Source organism: Anser brachyrhynchus (genome assembly GCF_964034855.1).
Source record: "Anser brachyrhynchus genome assembly, chromosome: 4".
NCBI lineage: Eukaryota > Metazoa > Chordata > Aves > Anseriformes > Anatidae > Anser > Anser brachyrhynchus.
Genome location: NC_137698.1, coordinates 31512734 through 31538810, shown reverse-complemented (window position 1 = coordinate 31538810; position 26077 = coordinate 31512734). Strand labels below are relative to the sequence as shown.

General features: G+C 40.4%; 1 protein-coding gene across 2 annotated transcripts in view; it reads right to left on the bottom strand.

Annotated features, from left to right (window-relative positions):
* Nucleotides 1-7734, bottom strand: part of PDGFC (platelet derived growth factor C) — a 120908-nt gene extending 113174 nt beyond the window's left edge. The window contains exons 1-2 of one of the 2 annotated variants that reach the window (XM_080588622.1): nucleotides 7597-7734; nucleotides 6792-7118 (exon numbers count right to left, since the gene is read on the bottom strand). In XM_080588622.1, the coding sequence (XP_080444748.1) occupies nucleotides 6792-6909 (118 nt within the window). In that variant the 5' untranslated portion in view covers nucleotides 6910-7118; nucleotides 7597-7734. Of the gene's footprint in view, nucleotides 1-6791; nucleotides 7119-7258; nucleotides 7541-7596 lie in introns of those variants that run through there. The other variant, XM_080588621.1, reaches the window with a different exon arrangement.
* Nucleotides 7735-26077: the final 18343 nt, after the last annotated feature.

Below are 26077 nucleotides of genomic sequence, written 5' to 3'. Positions count from 1 at the left end.
CTCCAAGAACATTTTTCCAGCTTAACTTACTCTTCAAATATAACACTCCCCAGTATTTTACACCTGGACTTTCCCCTGACAGAAATCTACTGCTTTGCTGATGATACGTGCCAAACCGAGTAATGGTTTAAAGCTGTAGAGTACCAACAACTACAAGAAGGGCACCACTCCTGCACCAAGTCTGAAGACAATTTATCAGATTACAGGACCAACTCACTCATTAACTGCAGTATTTGACCTCCTGCATCACTGGCATCTCCCAAACAGTTTTATGTAATTTATTATCAACTCATAGTAAGAATGACGGCAAAAGCAATACAAAACAAGACTAGAAGTACAGGAAACACAAGCAGCAGTGTTTCCTTTTACCAAGATACCTTTTGCTTTCTGCAAGACAGGCTTCACATTTCAAGAACAGCTGAGTAAGGGTGATATGGGAGTTTCAATCCAGCATCTGAAGTTATCACAGGCTACGCCACCCTCCCTCACTCCCAGCAGGCGTATAGTGCTGTAGGTCCCCTACAGGAGGTCTCCTTACAACAGCTACCCAGCTAGCAGCACCATTCACCCAAAAACCTCGAGCCACATGTCCCACGGCGAGGCCAGCAGGGAACACGGCCTACACCCCACCACCATCTGGCCAACCTCAGCATGTACCATGCCATACTCAGAGCATCAAGCGCAATGGTGCTCGAGCAGAGCTACATCTGCATGCCGTTTTAATACGATCGATAACCAGTTTTCACAAACTCAACAAGTCTTCTGAACTCTTAAGACAGACAGGCCTTGCTAACCTTGATTCAGAAGGCCTCAAGTATCCAAGACCAAGGAATTAGTTGGGCTGTCTCCTTCACATCAACGTTTTTGATACTACTTATACTCTGTGTACAAGCCTTTATCCATAAGCGTCTAGCAATCTTTCCGGCCTTCTCCCTTCTTACCCATCCCACCAACTTGCGTAGAGACTGGTTAGGTTATGAAAACATGTAGAGGTGCTACTGTACACAAGCTAGGTAAGATGGGTATCTTCACATAAAGAAAAACTGCTTAGCGTGCTGTAGGATCACAAAATCAACCGCAGATAACACAGCGTAACAGTGGAGATTTATAAAATCTCGGCACAAGGATGTTTGGAAGACAAGATCAGAAGACAGATGAACCCTAAGGCTAGGATGTCTGTGGATGGAGGTATGAATAATGTTTCCTGATGTTGCCACCTTACAATAATATCCTACAATCTAACTAAGCCTCTAGGAAGCATGACGTTTATATTTTAGCTTCACAGTAGCACATTACAAATTTTTTACTCAGCTACTTGAAAAATGCATTTCACATTCAAACACAAGCTACACAAGCTTTCCAAGAAGAATGAAGTTTCTCATTTCTCAGTTAATTTCTCAGAAACTCCTAAAGAACTAATCACTCACACAGATACATAAGTGCTACAACATCAAGGGCAGTTCTACATGGTAGTGCTAATCATGTTTTGTTATGTAACTCTGAAGAAGTCCTACATGTTTCCTCTAAAATCTATTCCTGTACAGGACAATTTCTAAGAAACTTGCACACTGGGAAGCGTACTTTCCATGACACACATTTTGCAACTAAAAGCAAAAGCACAGCTCTCTATTAAAGCAAAGGGCTATCTGTAAAGCAATTTACTTCCAGTGAAGGGAAGCAAGCTTGGTCAGCATGTACTCTTTCTAGTAATCAGGAACTGCCAGGCACAGCAAAAACTAGAAGAAGCAACCGCCCAACAGCAACAAGAACCCCAAAACCACCCAGCTATAATGCAAAACCACTGCTGTAGGGTGCAAACCGCTACTTTGCTATTACTTGTTGACTATGTAATAATTAGATTCAAAAGGTTTGGATAACGTTTGGCCTCTATAAAAGATGTTATGTTTATATGAAGACAAAGTCCAACATAACACCTTTGGTTGTATAGCTGTCACTTTCTCAAGTTATATCCTGTGCTATTTCTCTGTTATAAAACACCATATATGACTGAAAGAAACTAAAAACCCCAAAACAATGCCACAAGGCCTTAAAATCTCTTCTGCAAACCTAATAAGAAATAGTTACTGCAAAAAATGGATTTTCCATGTTTCTCCCTTAAAATTAAACTCAAAATATTTAAATATTTAACAAACATAAAGAAAGGCAAGAATGCCTATATATCTGGGACAAGTAGCAAATGGTCTGTACCTTTAATACCTTCTCTTTTATCTACAAGACAAAAGTGAGAAAAGCAGCAGGACTAAAGAGCAGTTCCGAGCAGGATTCTGCCAAGCACCAGGCAACATGCCAAAAGGCAACTAGAAGGCACAAACCTGTTTTTAAAACCATCTTGCACTGCAATTTATCACAGTGTTGAAGGACTTCTCTAATTTGCCACAATCTTTTGCTTAAAGTCAAAAGAGGATGTGGTACAATTCTTCACTCTCCAGGAAAAGAGCTTTAAAACATTTCAAAACAAGTCTTGGATTAAACAGAAGTAGATTAAGCTTAGGACAAATTGCATCACTATCATGTTTCCCTTTAGATGATGTGTTCATATTTTCTTCTTCCTTTTCTTCTCAAAAGAAAGGAAATTTCTCCTACCCAGCAGTACTGGCACTCATCAATTCAGCTAGACTCAGCAGTAGTGGCATTGATTCCCACTGCTTTCAAGTATGCTCTTTTATCAGAGAGAATTTTACAGTCAAATTAAGGAAAAGCACTGACATTCTCACCTCCAAGAACTGAGTGAACTGCATCCCTCAGACATAAACATGCTCTTTCAGGTGTTGAAGCCTGAGCTAAATGATCTTCACCAGAAACTCCAAGTCATGATTCTGTGCCTGTCCATGAATTAGCTGCAAGCTCCTTTGAAGATGCTCAAACAAACAGGGGAATCCTCCAGGTGGTTGTGAGGCCACGCACAAGCTGAGGAGAAGACAGAAGGCCCCTCTGGCCCGTCAGAGCTTTGCTGAATTCTACTTGCATCCATCAAGTCTTCCCAGGGACAACCTTAGATAGTCATGTCTCAACCTCCAGCTCCAGCATCATTTTTCTTTTTGAATGGACAGCAGCACCTCTCATGTGAGGAGAGGCTGAGAGAGCTGGGCTTGCTCAGCCTGGGGAAGAGGAGGCTTAGGAAGGATCCCATCAATGTCTACAAATGCCTGCACAGGGCATTAAAAAACAAAGACAACGGAGACAGGTTCTTTTCAGCACAAGCTGGAACAGAAGAGGTCCCCTGTGAACACCAGGCAGCACTTCTGTACCGTGCAGGTGACTGAGCACTGGCACAGGCTGCCCAGAGAGGTGGTGGAGTCTCCTCCTTGGAGATCTTCAAAAGACCCCTAGATGTGGTCCTGGGCACCCCGCTCTGGGTGGCCCTGCTTGAACAGGGGCTGGACCAGGTGGCCTCCAGAGGTCCCTTTCCAACTCAGCCATTCTGTGATTCTCACCTGAAATTGACTGCAGGAAAATTAACTTTTGTAAGTAGTTGGTTCTGGTGAACTGCTAACTGACCTCAGTTTTTTGGCCTTCTGAAGGCATTCATTGCTACTTCCTAAACATGCATGACACATAAGCTATACCGTCCACTTCTCATAGCACCTGATTTTACATTATCTTATCTAAAAGACATCCTCATATTTCTCACAGAAATTCTAACACCCGATGCCTGTAGCTTAGTAAAATTATTGTGGACATTTATCACATCTTTCCTAAGACAGCCAAGAGAAAAGAATTTAGATTCACCTACCATCTCACGTTGTAATCAAGTCTGGACCAAACTAATAGTATCACATAAGCAGGTACACTCAGGCCCCTAGAGTTAAGTCATTCATATAAAGCACTCCATCAGTAGCTCCCTCAGACATTGCTGAAACTACAGAAACAGACTGAAGATAACACACAAACATACTATTGAAAAATAGAATGAGTGGTAAGAACTATAATAGAAAGATGAAATAAGTAAACCATCCAAGTAATCAAATTCAATACACAAGAGAATGAGATTTATTCCTCAAAAGAAACTGAGAACCATTTTTCACAACTCCTTACTGCAATATGGAAAAAGGGTAATAAATATGCCAGATAGCCATAAGAGTACTGACAAAGCCACCTAAGTCTGAAAATCCATTCAAGCATAATCTGTTTTTCAACACAAAAACTGTGGAAGTCAAATCCGTACCATTAACCAGGAGCCATCACTACACGCACCACTTACTACTACTACTACTCCAGTTTCCAGAAGATGGTTGCATAAACTCCAGATGAATATTTACTCAGTTGAATTACAAATAAAAACATTAAAGATAAATATTTTTTTCAAGAAAATCATATAAACTCCCTTACTGTCAAGCCGAGTTTACAAATAAACCTTTTCTTGAAGGAACTCTGACCACCACAGAGGTCCAACAAAAACAAGGAGGTAGTTTTAAGTGGTTTCCAATGGAGCTACACCAGCCCCACAACAACCATCACATTGAACTCTCAGAAGGTAGCAGCAAAAGACTGTGTTCTAAGTATATCTAATTTAGAAGTACAAAGAAATATTTGTTCTAGGAAATTGCCACCCAAAATGTCATGCACTGTGCAAGAGAAACAAGAGTACTTATGTCTGCATTTAGCAAATATATCCAATTGAGTCAAGCCTTAATTCTGAAGTTAACACTCATTTAGCCAATAAATAAAAAAAAGCCTCCAATTATGAAAAAAAGAAGTCCTTAAGCACGTGCTTACCTTCTGTAACACAAGTAGTCCCACTGATTTAATAACAGGCCATAGACATCTTTGGTATCACCTTGAACCAACAGCTACGGCACCCCCGAGTACAGCCCAGCAACACTGTAATCCATTCTACAGCAAAACTTCTTGGCCATTTAGCAGTTTTACAAGTAGAGGACAGAATTTTTATTTGTAGACTGTGAGTGGAAAAGCTCCCTCTCTCCTGACCAAAGATTATTTGGCATGCGAACAGCAATATCTCATTCTCAAACTCCAGGGAGTTTTAACCTGCCTCTAGCTAAAAGCTATACAATCTTCAGATTGCAGTACAGTGTAAAAATCACTCTAATTAAACCAAGTAAAAACTGGTTTGACCAGTGTTACTGATCCCCCAAATAATTAAAGTCAGTTAAGAAAAGTCAGGAGTTGGTATTTAATTGTACCTAAACTTGTACTAATATTTGAGAAAAGTTTTGTGGTTGAACAACTAGAAAACAAACTTAAAGTAAACTACAACAATAATCTGGATTGTCTGTAAGTATGAACTACCACAGAATACAGTTTCAGCGCACTTTTAATTTCTCCTGGATTTGCATTTATTATAAGACGCAGTGACGGTATCTTTGAGCATGCCAAATCGCATTGCAAACCAGTTGAAGCCTGACCCAAGGCAGCTGCATTTCTGATGCACGTGAAGAGAATCCAGCTTGTGCTGCCACGTGCGCTTACAAACATTTACACAAGTCCTGCTTCCAAGCAGCACGATCTACCTTTGGCACTTCATCGCTGGACTCCCACTGCTGGGCCCCGGCGCCCTGTGAAGGCCCAGCTGCATTGCCAAGCACCAGGCCTCCTATGGAAGGAAGGCTAACCGCATAGCAGGTTTCCTCCCAGTCCTGAGGAAGTTAAAGCAAAACAAGGGTAGTTCTGTGCATCTTGAGATGCTTCAGTCGCACACCACACAGACTGAATGGACCGCAGCATTACAAGATTTGAGCACATCAGTGCCAAGCCCTTTTTGTCACAAACCAGTGCCCCAAACGTCAGGTAAGTTGGGTGGGGGGTGAGGGAGTCATTTCTCCTCTCACACAGAGCAGATAATTTCCTGTACTGCGCACAGAGTCTGATTGGTTTCCTGTCAGAGCAGCCGGGTCTCCAGGTCTTTTGATCACTTTCCTCTGGCCCTGCACAGTTGCTCTGATTAGAGATTGATCCCGGTGCTGCTCTTTGATCAGCTGTGCTGGCAGCCCACAGGTGCCATATATCATCACATTAGCAGGCCACAGCAGCATTAAGCTCTCCTGCTAGATTTGCTAGCACGTTGTGTGTCCTATTAATTCACAAAATGCTTGCAGAGGTCCCCAGATCTTTGCCTTTTATTAAAGACATGACATACAGTGCTTTTATCAGGGGAGTCCCAAGTTCAAAGTTGACAGAACTGGTCTTAAGTCTGTGTTTTTGCTGTGTTTCATTACTGTTCACAGAAGTTTGAGCTCTCCCAGCTTCTCCTTTTGTGTTGGCTGTGCCCAGGCATACAGCTCATTCTAGCTGACATGCAAAACACTATTTTTTTCCCCCTTAAGTTAAGCACCATGGTTTCTGTGAGTGTGTGCTAACAGCCTTAACTTTAGATATTTTACATGAAGCATGGTTTCACGCGGTATATAACATTTCATTTTGTGAAATACCCTTTAAAATGACTCCGTAATAGTCGATCGAGAGGCGCTTAAAAACCTGAACACCGTAAATCACACGGAGTTCAGAGGCTAAGCAAATCACACCCCCCGAAGCTGCCCGTGCTGCATGAAAGGCTCCTTTCTCCAGCCGGGGAGGGGGGAGCTGCCGTCTGAGAGTTCCCCAAGCACCCCAGGTACTCCCGGGAGAGGCTCCCGCTCCCCAGGCAGCTCCTCTCCAGCCCGTACCACAACTCCCCGCTCACCCACACACAGCACCGGCCCCGGCCGGGCTCCCCGGGGGCAGCAAAGCCGCTGCCACCACCCCTCCACCGCCGGAGCCCCACGCTCCGCGGGGCTCCGCACCCCCCCTTCCCCCCCCAAGGGCTCCGTTACCGTTCTGCTCCTTGGCGCCGGACAAGGCGAACTTGCTGCTGAGGTCGGACTCCGCGGCGGCCCCCTGCCTCCGGCCGGCCAGGGCAGACGTGAGCAGGAGCAGCCCGAGGAGGAGCATTGGGCCGGCGGGGCGCGGGGCTGCGCGCAGCGGGCGCTGGCGGAGCGGCACCGGGGGCCGGGCGTCTCTCAGCAGCGCCGGGCGCGGGGGAGAAGGCGGCACCGAGCCTGCTCCGGCGGCAGAGAGCTGCAGGGTAGTCTCCACATAATCCCATCCAAAACTTTTTCCTAGAGCCCTTCTCTGCGTCTCCAGGTTTTGTTTTTCTTGGGCTTTTTTTTTTTCAAAAAAAAAAAAAAAAGGATCAAAGCAAAACCTGGACCCAACCCAAGCTTCCCGAGGACTAAACAACTCGGGGCCGGAGGAGCCGGGACGGGCAGCGGGGCCGCTGCCGCCGCCGAGGAGCGCGCACCTGTCACCGGCCGCCGGGCAGGGACGGCTCCCGCCCCGCCGCGGGGCCGGGCAGGGCTCTCGGCCGCCGGCTCCCCCCCCGCCGACCGCCGCCGGGACACGCTGCGGGGCACCCGGCGCGGCGCCGGCGCCCCCGGGAAGCCGCGGCGGGGCGAGCAGCCGGCACAGACGAGCGGGGAGGCTCCGCCGGGCGCCCGTCCTGCCGCCGCGGAGCCCCCTCCGCACCTCTCTCCCGAACTCCCTTTCCCAGGAGCCCTCTCCCTAAACTCCTCCCTTCGGTCCCGTCCACCCCCCCCCCCCAGCTTTAAACTCCTCTCCCGCGCCCTCCTCGCTCCCCACCTTCGCCCGCCCCCGGCCCTCCAGCCGGGGCAGCCCGTCGCGGCGCGGGGGGAGGACGAGCCCTCGGGCCGAGCCGAGCCGGCCCCCGCCGCTGCCCCCTGCCCGCGGCCGGCTGGCGTCACGACAGGTGCCGGGGCTCCGCGCACAGCCGGCTGCTCGCGGCTCGGGCCTGCCTAAACGCCAGGCCCCGAGGCCAGGAGCCGGGGGTCTGCGCCGTGCCGCCTGGCCCCCGGCCTCGGTAACCGGGGCGAGAGGCTCCGCTGAGCTGCCCGGGGCTGTCTGCCGGGAGGTGGTACTGCGGGGCTGCGGGTCCTGCAGCCCTAGGATCTGGTGGTCCTGCAGGTTCTTGCAGCCCGAAGATCTGGTGCTGGGTTAAACATCTCATACGGAGCGCTCCCTTGATCCTGGGAAGTGAAACACGAAGGGAATGTTTTAAAAAGACTCTGGGTGCAGATGATTTCTCTTCTGACAGAAGCTGCGGCTTGAGCTACCTTCTAGTGAGACCTGTAGTGCCCACGTAAACAACAGAGCCGCTGCCTTCTTCTATTTGGCACTTTACAGCTCGCTCTCCTTTGCTGAAGTGCTGTGTAGCGCACTGTCTGCTTTACTGTATTTGTAAACCAGACAGGGTCTGTTTTGGTCTTTGTTTCCACTTGGCTTCAGAAGTCAGAACTGAGCTCACAGCAAGGGGTATCCCCCCATAGTCACTAGCGAGGACTCAAGGACTGATGACATGAACCAACCATTAGGACAGTGTTCAAACATCCTTGCTGGAGCTGGCAACCTTTCCAGTTGGTTTGGACTCGGGTTTGAACCGTGACTACATGATGGGTCAGGGTAACAGGGCTGCATGCTAACTAGATACCGTCATGGCAAGAGAAGCGATAGGAAGGATGAATCTTTTTCTCTCAGCCAAGAAGTCCTGGCAGTGTTTTTTAATAGTGACTTCAGCCCCCATAGCTCTGAGGTAGTTTTGGGGACAGACGGGAAGATCTGTGTAGCCATGGTCTCACTGTCAGCAAAAGACACGGAAGAGAAACTGAGTCTGCACTACTGGAGTACACACTACGTAGATGTCTTATCCTTTGACCCGGCTCTTTCCATTATATAACTGAGCTGTTTCTTCGCCTCAGCCAAAGTAACCCTTGAGACAGTGATAAACATCCCCTCTGTTCCTAATAAGTGACATATTTCTAGTAACAACTGAAAGCTGTCCAGCCAAGCTGGGCTGTGTTCTGAAAGGCAGGCTTGGAGCATACCATAAATAGCAACCCTTCCCTTACAAAGCATGAAGAAATAAAGTGACTGCACAAAACAGGGTAGGCAGTTAATTTTTTTTATTATTATTATTGTTGTCATTAGTAATTTTTTGGCTGTCATTGCTGTCATTTTAAAATGGAAAGAAAAACAAAAAATATTGCTTTCCAGGTCTTCTAAACTGATGATTACAAGTAGTGCTTCTTGTAATCAAGTAAATAAAGTGTTGCACTGTAAGTTAACCTTCATTGCCTGATGATTTTATGGCTGCTTGTTTTCTTTTTTTTTTTTTTCTTTTAATTTCAGGGGATTGATGATGAGTTTCCTCAAAAAAACCACGGACCTAATGTCTCAAACTATGCACATGAAAGCTAAAGCATCCAACATTTTCCATAGCTTTGGGAGCTTTAGGCTGCATCAGACCAGTGTTTCTTCTGGCATCCTGGCTCTGACATTTCAAAGGAAAATGCAAGAACCCCCATAGTGGATGAATATGGAATAACACTGAAGAGAAAACTTTGTTCTAAACCTCCTGTAATTAAAAATCAGGGTATATTTTTGTTCATTAAGACTCTACATCTTTTCAAAAATGCAAATATTGTTAATCCCTTCCAAAATGTTGTATGTTAATCCCTATCTTCATAAATATCCAATCTTTTCTGAAATTCATGCTGAGCATTTATCACCAGGTGTCTATGGTTATTTTTAATCTTATTGCTCTCCAGTTTCATCAGCTATATTTATATGTTTGAATTATGAAAACAGGTAAATAAAAATTGTTTCACTTCTCCATTCATTTTCTGTGTTATAGCCTTAACATATCATTTCCCAACTAGCCATTTTTACTACATTTTCCATCTGATTATACCTCTATGCCTTTCAAAGTCCCATCTTTTTTTGTTACGTTGTATTTGGGGTAGGACACCAGAACACAAAATTCCAAGTGAAGGCCTACTCTTAACATATATAATTGAAATATTTTATTGTATAAAGCATTCTTTATGCGTGCTTTTATCTTTCTGTTGGATCTACACTTGCAAAGATCTGCAGAAGTATTGTCGTTACAAATATTCTGAATGGCTAGAAAATTTTAACAAACCAACATAGGCATGCTTCGGATCATTCCTGCCAGTGCACATGACACTGCATTACCAATACTGAATTTCACATGGGACCACAGCGCCAAGCCATCTAAGAGTTACAGCGATTCCAGTGCCCAGGACATATTTCTCTGGATTTCATTATGAGTCATCCATATTTCACTACCACAGCATTCACTTTCTTTTCTTCATCTGTAATAAATGCTTTAAGCTATACAAAGCTTTCTATTATTGACTTTTCTCCATGCTGAGAATTACACTTCGGGCTTCTACGACTTTTGTCAAAACAATGGTATACCTCATGTGACAACTACTTAGCTTACGTTATGTAGTCTTTTTGATGGTGTATCAAGGATTTTTTTCCTTTTTTTTTTTTTTTAAATTTTCAAAGATTTTGTAATACAGTCTAAAATTGTATACCAGGCATTTTTTCATTTAATTATTGCAACAGACAGTTCTCCAATTGTCATCTTCAAATAGTCTGAGACACCAATTTTGCTCTGTAGAGTAGCCACAATGATTTGTCAAATTTTCAGATTGTTTTATTATGTTGTTTTTTCAACATCCTCATTTACAACTTTTCTAAGCAATTTTTCTTGTACTCGAATAAAATTTGAATTATCTGGATTATCCCACAGGAATTTATTTTGCACCAATTCCAGAAATAATGTTGTTGAGGCAAAGCAACCAGAGGAGGCAATGGGAATTTAGCCTGCTAGGACTCCAGAGACCCATTGTGATGGTGTAGTCTTTGTAACCCTGAACTACAAAAATCATTGGAATGAGAAAGCTTTCTCCCTGATTATTAACTTGAGGAATTATCATTAAAGTACACACATCACACTTTTCACAAACTACTCTCTCATCAACAAAAATAATTCCCCACAGTAGTGCCACAATACCATCACAGCACCAACAGAGGTGCTGTGACTTACACACATTCCACCCCACGTCCCATCAGCATATTGCAACAAGGGCTCCCCATGGTTATCCACTGGCATGGATGGGAGTTGGTGAGATGCACAGAAGTTCATGCACTGTCCTTTATGAGTTGAAATGATACCATGAAAGCCCAACTCATTTCAGGTGGCTTTAGATATCCCACGTGAGTTCTGTAGGGAAGGTATTTCCTTTTCGCCTATGATGTCTTCAGAAATACCTTTCTTTTTTTCTTTCTTTCTTTTTTCCCCCCCAGAGGTATGCTATGAGGTAAGCATGTCTCTTCTGAGGAGGCATAGGGTGAGGAGTACATATCTTGGGGAAAAACAGGAAAAGGCTAAGACATAAGCCCATTTTTATGCATGATGTACAACCAAAGGAAAATGCTTCAGGACATGTGTAGCTCCACAAACACAATATCAAATTCCTGTCTCACGAGAGTTAGAGTTAGGCATTTACCTAGCTGTTGGCAGGATTAGGATCCACTATTAGGAAAAGAAGATTGATTCCCTTGTCTCCCCACCACTTGTTTCATTTTCTGTCATGAATGGGGGAAAAAGGAATTCATGCATATGTACCTGTATATTCCTGTATATTGTGAAAGTACCCGTATATTCTTTGAGAGATCATACCAAATAAAAACAAGCATTTTGAAAAGCTTAGCATGTAATTTAAAACTAATGTACATCTGCTCATCCAGGAACACAGTCAAATGCCTGCTTTCGTGCAAGGTTCTCTTGATTTCAGTGTAGTTGCATATGAACTGGTTGCTGGCATAACAGGGTTGATGTTTAAATGCTTATATTCACATTATGGAGTTACTTGTAACTGTTCAAAGAAGTCTTAAACAGTTATTAAATGTTATGTTTGTATGAAATCTTTTATGGATGAGTGATAAACATGAAAACTGCAATTGTAGTAGAAACACTAATCGTCTTTCAGAAAAACAACAATACAACTTTCTGCTCTCATGACCACTGACCAATAAAAAATAGACGTTTGTACAAATAAACACAACTCGTGATCTTATAAATGTCAGATGAAGAGGCTGCATAAGCAATTACACAGAAAATAATTCCTGCGTTAGAAAGTACTCCTGTAAAGGAGGTAGCAGTAAATATTTTGCAATGGATTTGTATGAATTTATTTAGTTTTTATGCACTTTATTTATTTATTATATACATGATAACAGCCTGTCTAATCTGTCCTTTCTGCCGAAAATACAACGGGCTCTTTGTTCCTGTGCTTTGGATTCTGTCATATACCAGACGGTTTGCAGAGTGCTAGCTGTCCCTTCATGTCCATAAAGGAGAACACTGCTCCTTGAGGAACAATGCAAAACTGCAAGTAAGAACGTGATGTTATTTACCATTAAACAACTGACAACTATCATTAAATTATGTTATGAAACTCTCACACTCGATAATTGCTAAATCATTTGTAACTGTTGCATGATCCTTCCTTCCTTTCATTATCTACTTAATTTTAGTATTCCAGACTTCTTGTCCATTCCTACTGAATTTAAACAAATTGGAGACTTGCGATCCTGTTTCTATATAAAATTTACAAACATAAATATTTGTGTTTATATATATATACATATAAAAGAATGAATTCCAAAGAAGCTTCAGTGATGTTGATGTTATACAGTGCTCAGACACAGCCAGACAAGAAAGAGCTTTGAAGATAACTCAGTCATTTGGATCACAATTCCATATAAAATGCCATTTCTGTACTGCAAATACTAAAATGTGATTTGTGACTTATAAATACACCTAAAGATAAGTATTTGAACACATACTTCTAGGCACATCCATGTGCATACTTTAAGTGACCATTTTTCAAATCGACTCAGACCATTGAGAACCAAATTCATTATTGTCCTTTAAAAGCTTTGGTTTACAGTGGTCCCATTTAGATTACAATTCTTTTAATAACTACATACATGTGTATATAGTCCAAGCTATGGGCAGGCTCAACTTTGTTTTACGTTGGCTGTGGGAACTACAACCAGAGACAAGAAGGAAGGAGGCCCACTAGAGGTCTCCCAAACTCCCAAACTGACATACTCTTTCTGCCTCTCAATAAGGCAGCTTCCCTGTTCCACATTGCATGGAGTCAACTGGAGAGAATGGATAGTATCGATTCAGCCCAGTCTTGGCTTGGCATCATCTACAGAAGCACACCAAAATTTTATTCAGGCCATCTGGAGCTTTCCCAGAGAAGAAGCAAAGAGCTTCCAAGGAACCGATCTGTAAAATATAAGTCTTTACTGATCATATGCAAATTGTAATTTTCCACATTACCTAAATTTACCTAAAATATCAGTAGGCACGTGTTTGAAAAAAAATAGTTAATTTCACTTTCTAAACCTGGAATCAGTGGCAAATGTTGGGGGAAAAAAAAAAAAGCTCTAACATGGGAGGGCATAGAAAATCATAAACACTGAATTTCTCGTCAGTTGCCTCATTCACAGAACTATCTGAATTATTTTGGCAGAAACAAGGTTCAAGTTGGAGCATGGAGACTTTCATCCCATGCATGTTTCCAAACTCAGAAATAGGAAAAGTCTTAAAAATCAGGTCACCTTAGTAGACGGCAACAATTCTAATATTTTTATAATTCTTAAACACATGCATTAATATGTTTCAAAAGCAGGTACAGGTTCTACAGGTATTTTTTAATATGAAAATGGTATAGGCAAGGGCTCAGGAGCTTTATTCTACCGATTTCCTTCTACCCCTTCCTACATAAGTAGAATTTTTGCAGATTAAAAATTGATTAGAATGATGTGAGATACTGAAGAGAAGTTAAATTTTTACATGGATATTCATTAACTACACTGTAGAAAATCATAGACAAAAGCATACTTTAGTATTAATATTTTGAATCAAGCATTACTATTTATATCTGGAAATCCAGGTAATGCTGCAGAAAACTTAAAACTTAAGAGCTGCCAGTTGGACAAGACTATAAAGAACGTACAAATGACACAGTATTCAGACCAGTAAATTCTCATTGTTATTTCCTTGCCAATTCACTAAATGGAAATGTACTACAAAGGAAAATAATTTTAAAGCTTTTTCCAGTAATTCTTCAAAGCTATCCTACTATTAATCATTGGAGTTCACGTCATCCAGTTAAGAATGCACAATATTCCGACATATTGCCAACATTTTTCTTTATTGATCACACACTGGCATTGAATCACAGTATTTTATTCCCACAGCACCAGGAAAAAATAACTTCAGCTTTACTACCATCTGGATCACAGATCATCCCATAAAATGCATTCAGGTTGACAGTAAGTCTTTGAAGTACTTATTTCATACTGTGTTTTTGTTACTGTTGTATGTTGTGCACTGTCACAATCCATTTTGAAAAGAATACTACTCCATTACAGTCCAAATTAAAATAATATATATATATATATATATACATACATACAATTTTCTCCTTAGAAAATGACCTGTCTCTGGTTAGGTATACAGAGTGGGTTTGTAAACATAAGCAGTGATCTCATTCCCTAGTGCTTCCTGAGCATGTTAGTTACTGTCAATAGCTTACAATTTAACCAGGATCTGAAGTTGTTAGCATCTTTTTGGATGGAGCTCAGCACCTCACAGGATTAGGCTGCAGTTCAGAAAGCACAGCAATGCCCAGAAAAAATTGTGTGCCTAAGTGTGTATCTAAGGAAGCACTTTTATACTGTGCAGGTGACTGACTTCCAAAGATCCCTTCCAACCTCAACCATTCTGTGATACTGTGATTCTGTGATCCTGCCCACCACACTATTGGATGAGAGCCTAAAAACTGTGCTGCATGAGGAATCCTATCACATACATACAATCAGTAAGCCTGCTCATGCCTAAATAAAGCAAATAAGACTTGATCCTCTGTAGCTCAGCACATTTCTGCTCAATCCTGTGAACCACTGAACTGAATAATGTTAGTTCCATTATATTCATTAAAAAATCAAAAACAATGCTAAGAAAGAGTGCTCAGTCCTTCATGTAATTGGAAATTAATGAGAAAGACAGTTTGATGGTGAGGTCTCTGCATTCTGCTCAGCTGTCTTGTTTATAGCATAATGAATGGATTTTGATCCTTTTTGATGAAGAAAATAATGAGACCTCTCATTTCAGTGCCACACCTGGTCATGATCAAGTAAGTCATACCAAAGCAGGATGATCATTCTGAGAGCTCAGTAAAACTATGGAGGATAAGTTATTGCCTTTCTTTGTTCTTAGTTTGTATCTCCCTCCTCAGTGTTCAGGACTCATGCATTTCTATTCTTTTGTTTGTTTGGTTGGTTTGGTTTGGTTTGTATATCTTCTTTTTAACTGCATGTCTGTGTACTTATTGCTTCCTACAAAACCTGTATTTTGTCACATAAGCTTGTTTGCTATGTTTCGCATGTTTTGAGAAGAAAAGTTTTGTTTGCAGAAACAAGTGATTACAATACCAGATTTTCCATCAGTGTCCTAAATTTATGAAAGCATTAGGCATTTTATTATGTAAAGACAGGAGATGACAACCAGTAGCCTATCTATCCCTTACATGCCAGTGTTCAACAGAATTCTGCTGATGTAAAGAGAAATCAGTGCTCGTTTTGTAGTAGAGACTAATTACTATTTTAAGGTCATTCTCAATCTCTTCTACCAATTTTATCATCATGGACCATATTTATTCTTCCAGCAGGGCTAGATTCTCATATTATGGAAGAGCTGCTTGTGAGAGCAGTTCAGTCAAATTAGGACTACTCTAGCCGCTGCTAGAAAGAAGATAATTCAGTCATCGTGCTCTTTCTTCCTGCAAACCATGGGCAGCCAAACATCCACGTACAACAAGAACCCAGTTATTGCAAATGTACTTCTAACATCCGCAATCTTAGTTGAGACAAATATATTGCTTTAGGTAACACAGAGAGCTTAATGATAATTGAATAAATGAGAACAATATTATTCATTGCACAGACTAATTCAAAACTGCTAATATAGTTATCAAGCTGAAGTCAGAGTTGTTGTATCAGCTAATTCTTATGTGCATATTATGGCATTGGGAATAGCTGCTTCATGTTGAAACAGTGGAAAATTCTAAATGCTTTTTGCAAACTTCTATTTCTTTTTCTAAGGTTGTTAGCTTTGATTTGAATTTTATTTTCTAATACCGCACAAACACACACACACACATATATATATTATTTTTTTTCAGTATAAAGTGCATTAATAGCTTAGGGCAGTATTTTGAGTTATTTTAGGTAAATATGCTTGTAGAATGATGTTTACAGCTGTTAAATAATATCATTTTGATTTTCAAGGTTAGAACTCAGGTTCTAACTTGCAATGACACCATACAAAGACAATAAGCAATATAATAAAGTGTATAATATTTTGGAAGTTAATAATCTTGAGAATCTGTCAAGTAACAGTGAATAAAATAAACACTCACGCCTCGCTTTGCAGATATGAACTTGTTCATTTTAATATATAGCAGGTTGCAACACCCAGAAGGAAAAAGAAAAAAAAAAAGGAAAAAAAAGGAAAAAAAAATAAATAAACCCTCCCAGCAACACATTCCCTTTTCAGTAGTCACTCATCACTCATCCCCTGGTATATCAGGGACAGAAAGTGAAGTGAGTGAAGTGTAAGAACCACCAAATGACATCTGACATATATTCACTAAGATCTGCTGAAACAACTGCAAATATGAGAGCAGAATGGAAAATTTCTGCCCAGAGAAAACCACTAAGGGCTGATTAAACAAGGGCTAGCCAATTTGCATGCAAAGTTGTGCTAGCATGGCCATGCTACTTTTAGGATGTGAACTGGTAGATATTTGCAGTACACTATTCTGCCTTATGGATATATCAGTCCCCTCAAATAGTCTGAGATTTTGTCATCTGGTCCAGCTCACCTTAAATCCAGCCTAATCCTGTCCCTCCCTGTGTTGGCTTTCTGTGGATCCTCAGTTGGATTTGTCCATTCAATGTGAGTTTAGTTTACTGTTGTCTAAGTCATGCGGCAAAACCCTTATATTCTAGCTTACTTATCTCTCCAGATACTCTCATCAGCTGAAAAAAAATGAATGCTTCTCTTGTTGTGGAAAAGCCAATGTTAATACAGTGTCTCCTATGATAATGAAATACTTTCTATTCCAACAGCAACTGAGTAGGTTGGTAAGCAACAGCTACTAAAAATAACCACCTGAAGAGGCAGGATTCAATGAGCTGCACCCAACCTTGTCTCAAGGGCTTACAAATATTTGTATTAATTTTTGGTAAAGCTTGGGCTAATAGAGGAGCTTTGGAAAACTGGAAAAAGCAAGTGATTATAGCTCTGTTTCAGTGGGAATGGGATATAACATAGTCATTGCCATATCATGACCTACGGCAAAGTGAATTTGAATTCCTTATCGGTAAATCCCCAGTTACTTAAAAAGAGTGACTGGAGTGATACAAGTAAGATGTGTCAGCATGACTTTGATAAATAATAGAGAAATAAAGGTGATTATATTTCTATCCATTAACTGAAATCATTCAACACTGTTTATGGCAGATAGAGCTTGACAAGCTAATTCGACCTTTTTTCATGAGATTACACACACAGTTGCTAAAAGTAATAGTGCTGATGTAAAATGCCTCACAGAAGTTTGAGTGTACAATGTGGTACTGCAAAGCATTTTGATTAAAAGACTGAAATGTAAAATCAACAAAAAACGGAAGGTAGACCAGTCTGGAGCCTTGGGGCTGAAGGCAAGAAGAGCATCTTGCAATAAGTGCTCAGCTGCGTGATTCAGCACATTTGTACAGGACTCGGAGGAGCAATACCAAATGACACCATTTAAAATCTGACCCTTGAAGGACTAGGTGAGGAACCTTGCTCTCACTGACACTGCTATAAAGCTAGAATCATTTTACTTACAGCTGTGAAATGAGGACAGGACGTGTCCCAGTCTGCATATTTACAAACAGAATATAACATGAACTGTCATTGAGGAGAGTTCACTTCCAACCAGCTAGGAAGTTTTAATTACTTGGAATCACATTGGCCCTCCAAATTAGGATAATATTAAACTGCATTGATTATCTGCAAATCAGGAGAGTGAGGCTTCCTATCTAAGGTCTACTCAACAAGAGTGCCCGGAGGGACAGCTGCCACATCTGCAAATAGTTTTTTATGATGAACCACCTCTGTATCCTACAAACTCAATGAAATCCTGACTTTGGCTGTATGACTAGCTGTGGTGCTGTGAATCATGCTTGTTTGGACTCAAAGAATGAGTGGACAATTCAAAAAAATGGTGTCTTGGTGCCCCTTTTCTCACAATGCCTACAAAGCCTTTTAGCCCAGGATTTGAACGTACCTCTCAAGAGCACCTTCACGATTATTTTTAATCGTGAAGGTGCTCTTGAATATAAAACTAAACATGAAGGTGCCCCCCCAAAAACGTCTTGCCTGGTAACTAAAGCTCTGCACTAGGAGGCATAGGTCAAACTTCAGTAAGGCTGAGAAACATGGTGAGCCTGGGCCTCTGTGTGGTGTATGGTGGTGCTAACCACTGAGGTACTGAGTAGGAAGTATGGGCAGCTGCTCTTCCATCTATCATTTAAATGTGCATGCAGTTAAACAAAAAAGAGTTTAGGCCCTAGGAAGACTTTGTTTTTGTGAAAATACTTTCAGCTGTAAACATGCCTGTCTGACATTCTGTACAGAGGAAGAGAGGAAATCTTATCTGTCTCTGTGGATCTACCTACTAGCTATCTACGTCAATTTATTTTTTAGAATATGCACTGTTGAGAATCCAAATGTTAGGTAGCAGTTCTTCTCATACATCATGCAGGGGAGCCTTTGCACTTAACTCGGGACTGCGAAGACCACCCCATGGTAGAACATTTTAATAAGGTGCTGCAGTACTTAATTCCCATTAGGATTCTTCTAAAAATACTTTGTTTGATTAGCAGGTCTTTTTAAGTTTCATCACAACGTGACCATGGAGATCAGGCATCATGTACTTATTAAAGCTGACATCTGAAGGTTTTTCTAAAAATAAACTCCCACTTTGCAGAGAGGATTTCTCAATCACCTTAATCTTTTGTGGTATTTTAGGATAAAAAGACATTCCAATGACTGGAAAATGTCCAAAAAGATGTCTGGAATATTGCAAAAAAAAATCATAGGATTCATGATCTACCATTCATTCGGGAGATTATCCTATCATATTTTCTAGCTAAGGGCCCGAGGAAACAGGCAGTGTGCATCATTCAGCTTTCAGGCTCTTTGTCTTGGTATATTAGATGGTACATTACATGTCCTCCTATGGTGTGAATCACCCAAAGGATGAGCATAAGGGATTATGTCTGACCTGCCTGCCCCTCAGGGAGTTATTGCTGCTGCCAACTTAGTGGTTTAAGTATTTAGTAAACAGAAAAAATGGGTTTAATGGTCTTCTCAAGCTAGCTGACAGTGGCCTATTTGCCTCTCCTCATCAGACAAGCTACAAGGATGAGAACGTTCTCTACTCTGCCTATTAAAATGATGCTAGCAGTAGCAACAATACCAGTTTCACTGGATGAGAGGAAAGAAGCATTGGCTCCCTCAGTCTAGTTAACATTGCTCAGTGTGGACAGGAGAATACTAAGCCCATATTCTTGCTACAATTGCATATTTCCTGCTAAAATTTAGTGGAAACTATCCTTTGTACTGCTGGGCCCCTTCCATGGGTTTTGCTGGAGAAACACTTAGTCTCCTGCTTGTTCTGGGAGATCTGCAATCTACTAAGTCAGGAATGATACCGGACAGAAGCAGCACCCTGGTCATCTGAAGTGCTTGAAGATCTCATAAAAAAAGGAGGCAACAGTAAATTTAGGTGCTGCCAAGGCCTAGATTAAAGCTAGTTGTTTTTGATTACTTTGGTTGTAATGTCAGACAGCTGTGAGTCATGATACCGGACAGAGACAGAGCAAAGTGTGCTTAATTCATCATTCAGACTGATGAGTATTTAATTAGCTTAATTACGTTTACAAAACTGGGAAAATGACTTTGTTGTTTCTCAGATGGGCAAACAGATGCATAAGGAAAATAAGGAGTTACTTTAATATCAGTGTTGCCTGCTCTCTTGCTCTAATCAGAAGTCCAAATCCATTTTTCCTTGCTTTTCTGGACAGGTTTTTAATGAAGATTAAATAATGAAATTATACAGTGAAGTGTGCCAAGAGGCATAGAAATGTGTACCTGGAAGAGACTTCCTGCATCACCACGACCTCCCTTATCTGACGGCTGTATTTTAGAATTAATTTTCTGGAACATTGCCCACAGCAGATATTTTTGCTTCCTTTATTAATACTTCTTCATCACTGCTTGAAATATTGAATCTAGTTGGAAAACTTATAAAAGGCTAGTCCTTTATGTTGCTAATATATTCAGATCTCTTCTGTTTTGCAAATCCTAATAGGCCTAATCCTAATAGGCTCATAGCAGAAATTCTTATTAATGCCTTTTTCTCCGAGTTTAAGTTTCATACTATTTTTCTTTTCACAATTATTTTTCTAAGCCTCATGGTCATTCTTCATGTATAATAAGCTATGCTGTCCCTTCTTAGTAATTCCTCCCAACTCCATCAGCAATTTTTGCTAACACATAGTCAAAGCCATTAAGGAAATAGAGATCATTTAAGGGAAATATCTATTCAAAACCTTTTGAAGCACATATCCAAAGTTAGTTTAAGACACCGTAGGATAAATAATTATCTTTTTAACCTTTTTCCAGTTACCAGATTATGTTCTAGTTATGGGATGGATATAACCAGGTTGTTTACAACTGTATCTTGGAATCTAAATGAGCTATACGTAATTAATATCCCAGGCGCTTCATATTTCTGTTCAGGAAGATATATTTCAATGGTTTGGTTTTTGTGTTTGGTTTTTTTTTTGGATTAAGAAAAATCAATAGTATATACCAGATTCATGTTATGTTAAAATCATGTACAGCAGAACAAATACAGAAGAAGAAAAAGGTTGTTGCTCCTAAAGGGCTTGCAGTTTAATAAGGAGCAAAATTGGATTAGACAAAAGTCTGGAAAAGTAGTTTCATAACTACTACATGATACAGTCATTCTTAAAAATCCAAGCCAATAATGAACTCATCTGCCTAAATATCAGCTCGCTGCTTGTGCTACTGAAAAGGTGTTTCAGGGAGAACTGAGGGAATGCTTCTGAGAGACCAAATCATATTTATCCACAATTTGGAAGAGAGCTACAAACATGAGTTAGGTACTAAACCTTCACTTAAGATGGATTGGTATTTTCTCACCAAAACTCAACTATTTTCATAACTTCTTCTTGAGGAAATTGTATATGCTTCCCTCAACTTTAATCAAGCAGGAGTTACTAGGGTTTCTACAGGATCTGCCAGGCAGGTTGGCAGCAACAACATCAACATCCCCGATGTTTTCATGTGCTGATGAGCAGATTGGGTTTCCAGGGCCCAGAGGTCCAGAGCAGATCTGCCAGGATGTGTTCAAGCCCCATTGCTGGAGAGCCATAAAACCACAGGGCAGCTGGCCTGGCCACTGCTGTTAATGTCATGGCTTCAAAGAGGGGATCAGAAAGCTCTGTCTCACCAACGCAGCCAGGCTGGCTTAGAGATTCATTTTCAGCTGTAACCTGCAGAAGTGCCTATGCATAAGGTTCAGCCTCTCAGGAGCAGGCAAACCCTGAGAAGGAGAAGGAGAAATGTGGTGACTCCGCCACCTCCCGCTGTGAGCAGCCATTCTGAAAGCCCCAACCCGCACGTGGGCCCAGGGACAGGGAACCAACAGCTGAGGGAGTCCAGCTGGCTTGCCAAACACCACGACTACAGTTTCCAATAGGGAACTTTCCTGGAATTTCTGCTTGCAGATCACTGGAACGAAATTAAAGTTACAAAACTTTGGAATTTCCCAGTCTTACTCACACTGTGAGTCAAAAAAAGTGGATCCCAAAAGTAATTTGAAGTTAGAAAGAAACCACTTTTTCATGATTTGCATGATTTGTTAATAAAAGTTTGTTCCTTTTTTTTTTTTTTTTTTTTTTTTTTAACCGAGAACGGCGATACATAAAAATGCCATGCACAGACGTGGAGGTGAAAGATTAATGAGAGTTAAGGCCTCATGTTAGCATCTAAGAGATGCTTTTTGACCAAGCTCAGCCTGGAAATGGCATTATCTCATGACCAGATACTACATTACTGGTAGACCACCTACTTCTCAGCAGTCTTGGCTTTGTTATTCTGTAGTTTTGTAGTCACGTAATATTATCAGTTCTGCTACCATTTTTGCATACTTTTGTTCTTTTCAAAAAAAATTGGACGTAATAACATTAACCTTCCATGAAATGTATTTGCCTCCATTTGCTCTTCCTACATTTTCTGTGCATACCATATTTCTTTGAATCTATTTCTCCAGTGACCTTTTGTCCAAGTCATGTGTGAAATGGCTACTGCTAATACTTAGTGTTTAAAATGTGCCTCTTTGTTTTGACTGAACAAGAACTGTAAGCTTGATATTTTTTCCTGCCGTGCTTTGAAACTGGCCTTCCAGACATTTTAAAAACCTAGACTTCTGCACCTGTTCTTGTCACACACCTTTACTCTCATCTTAGAAGGAATAAAATCAAAAGGGACGTATGCATGGTCAAAACTAATTTTGTGAAATAATGCTTCTCTTTATTCTTAACAGCTTTTTTTTTTCCAGATAAACATAAAATTTTGCCATTGCCATTTGGACTGAGATGCAGGTCAGTACCAGAGATGCAAAGAGAATGCAGAAAACCTGTAACTTTTTTCTGTGGTGCTGCAGACGGGGAAAAAAAAAAAAAAATTGGCTTAACAGTCCTAAAATATAGTGTATTTATGTTGTAATCACATCACTTAAAATCCAAGCTCTAAACAGTAAGGAAATAAGAATACACTTTAAAAACAAAACCTTCTAAATAAATTTTCTGGGTCTCTCCCTCATTGAGACCTTTTCTAAGTCCTTTAAAAAAAAAAAAACAAAAAAAAAAAAAACAGACAAGAGACAGTAATTGGATTTCCAGACCTGTCTTTATTACTTGAGGTAAAAAGGGATGTCCAGAGTGAAATGGTTTAACTTCTTGCCAGAATAGAATCATAACTAATATGAACTGGCTCTCCTTTTTGCTTCACTTGGGAAAAGGGCCACTCACATTTAAAAGGAATCTGATACTCAGACTTTAGAGATGTATGAAGAAAAGTATTAGCACTAATTGCATCTTGATCTGCAACAATTACCTACATGCCTATTCAGAATTAAATACAAAACAGAACGAGGAGCAAAACTAAGAGTAAAATGAGTATTTACAGCTTTTTTAAAATGTGTAATTTTGTTTGGTTGGTTGTTTTTAACATGACTACTTTCTAAACTAGAAAAGTCCCTTCCAAAACCATACACAGACTGAAATTCTGGTAGTTTATGTTTTAGGAAACCTGTTACCGTCTCTAAGTAGCAGAAATCTGTCTCCTCCTTTTTCCATCATAGGTTTCTCAAGAATTTCCTAAGAACTACAAATTCATTTTGGACTGAAGTACTCTAAGATGACACCAGCTCCATCACACACACAAAAAATTAATAAATAAATCTTGGTTTAGATGTTTAGATGCACCTTTCTTTGACATCTTGAAATTGGAAACACCTGGAAAATTTTAAATACATATAAAATCATTCTTTTCTATGTATACAAAATAAATTACTTGGTCAGATTTTACTGTAGATTGGGCATATAGGATATATGATTCATTATAATGCACTGTTGAACGTCTGTAGGTTCCTTCCTATACTGAGAACAAAGCATTAAGGCTGAGCTCATATTTCTAGCTCAGGGAATTTTCTGGTATATCCACTATAGGGCAACATCCTCAACAGGAATAACTCTAACATTTGGGGGATTCTACAAAACTGGACACCTGAATAGAGTCCAATCTAGCAATGGAGCGCTGTGTCAGTGGTTTCATATTCAATGCTAATATGGGAATTTCCCCATTCATCCTATCATCGAATCCTACAGGGGTATTGTAGGATACACTATCCTACAGGGAAATCCTACAGGGTTAAGTGGTATTTTTGGTTCCGACATCACCAGTAGAGTATAAAACAATAATATCTCACAGTTTGAAGTGTTGGTAAATATGATCATGCAGTTAAGCTAATTCTCTGGAAGAAACAGAGGTCAAAGGATAATCTAATTTACTCTCAGATTGGTCTGTAGTACTAACCAGTTTAACATACAGACAGAAAGTAAAAGTGTATTTTAATGCTGATTACACATGAGGATACATCTTTATACCAGATGGTGCCAGTTTTATATGACTGTATATACCCTTTGAAATTATGGATGGGCATAATCTGGTTTGCAAATCTATTTTTTTAGCATATTCTTTATACCTCATTTCCCTTCTACACTTTAAGAACGTAATTTGTTATCCTGAAAAAACTTAAGGAAGACATACTGGAATTGTGGCTGATAATGTTGCATATATGTTGGAGAGGGAAAAAAGGGCTATTGCCACAGGTTTCTAGCCCACATCAATTTGCACAATGTCTGACTAATTTGGGTAAACTTCAAACATGCCCAGTTCTTCAACAAAAATGTAAAATGTGAAACTCCTTAGCATTGCCTAGAAAAAAATATCCTGGAAACTACTACTACATGATCCTCTGTTTGAAGGTATAAATTGCACTGACCAATATCCAGATATCTGATTTATAATCTGCTCTGCTCCAAGTCAAACATGACTACAGTTGGAGTATTGCACTTAGAGCAATTTAGCATGATACGTTAAAAATATCTTCCAACTTCCTTCCGTTCCACCCACAGCTATGGACCCAATTATAGTGTTCCTAAATCCTGTCTGGACGTGTGTTAATTTCACCAAAAGAACTGATTGGGAAGTCACACTGTATATCTAGGGAAACTGTAAAATATAACTGCTAGGTGCCCCCTTGGTTTAAAGAATGAGGTCATATGAAACATGTTAATGGTATCAAAACTTGAAGTACTAACAGAGGTGGCAGACAGGTTTTTTTTAGCACCTTGCCTCAAGATGGTGAAATGTCTAGAATATACATTTTCTTCTTTGGGAGACATGCATGAATTGTGCCTGAAAACTGGTTGCATTGAAAAAGAAACCTTGCTTGGATGAGGCAGTCTTTAAGTAGTTCAGCTAATCTGAGCATAAATTTATAAGTGAGCTCCCTAATGCCTTTCTAGTGTTTTAATCTAGCTGGATTTGTAATCTGTTTATTATTTTATAACTGATAAAAAAGTTGCTTTGCATTAGAGAATAATTTAACCTATATGGGATGAATGCAGCCAGGTGCCATGCAAGGAGACAAACTGCCTGCTGACCCTAGAGGTTTTGGGTTCAGATGTGAGTTTTAGTGCCCTGATTTTAGTAGCTCAAAAGGAGATTCTATTTCAAAAGGCAAGGAAAAATGAGGATGCTTGTGAGCAAGCAGATAATAGTGTAGTTGTCTGAGGAAAATGAACCTATTTTTCTCTCCAAGACATTTTTCTGTCTTTGTGATGCCCTTGATCTGGAAGAAAGAGGAGAAGGCTGTGCATCAGTACAAAGTCTTGCATTTCTAATTCTGAGCCTATGAACTGAAATTCGCTCAGAAGAACAGGTTTGTTTTACACAGTGAGAGAAGGATGATGGCTCCTCAGCTTCTACTCCAGAATATGCTCTACCATACATGAAGATATTTTATTCAAGTTGCAGTGTTTTATTGCACCCTGCCAGTTTTTGAAATTCAAATCCTCAAAGGTTTTGGGTTCTGTAACAGAGAATCTTAAGACTGCAGAAAATGCATTTTCTGGCTAATTAAGAGTTATGCAGGGCATGATTTATCTAGTTATAGAACAGGCCTTGCTCAATCCATCACCATTACATAGAAAGTCTTGGTCCTCCCCTGGCTTACACATTGCTATTCAAAATGGGACTGTGCTTTTCAGGATCAAGTGAACTTTTTGTCCTCTTTCACTTTTGTGTTCAGAAATTGTCCTTGAACTCTTCTCCCTGAGGAGGCCTGTGTGTTAACAACCTGAAACCGAACCCTAGCAAGAAGTGACATTTAAAATTAAGTTACATGTTTGTTTATAGAAAGTCTGACTGATTAAATGTCTTAAGACT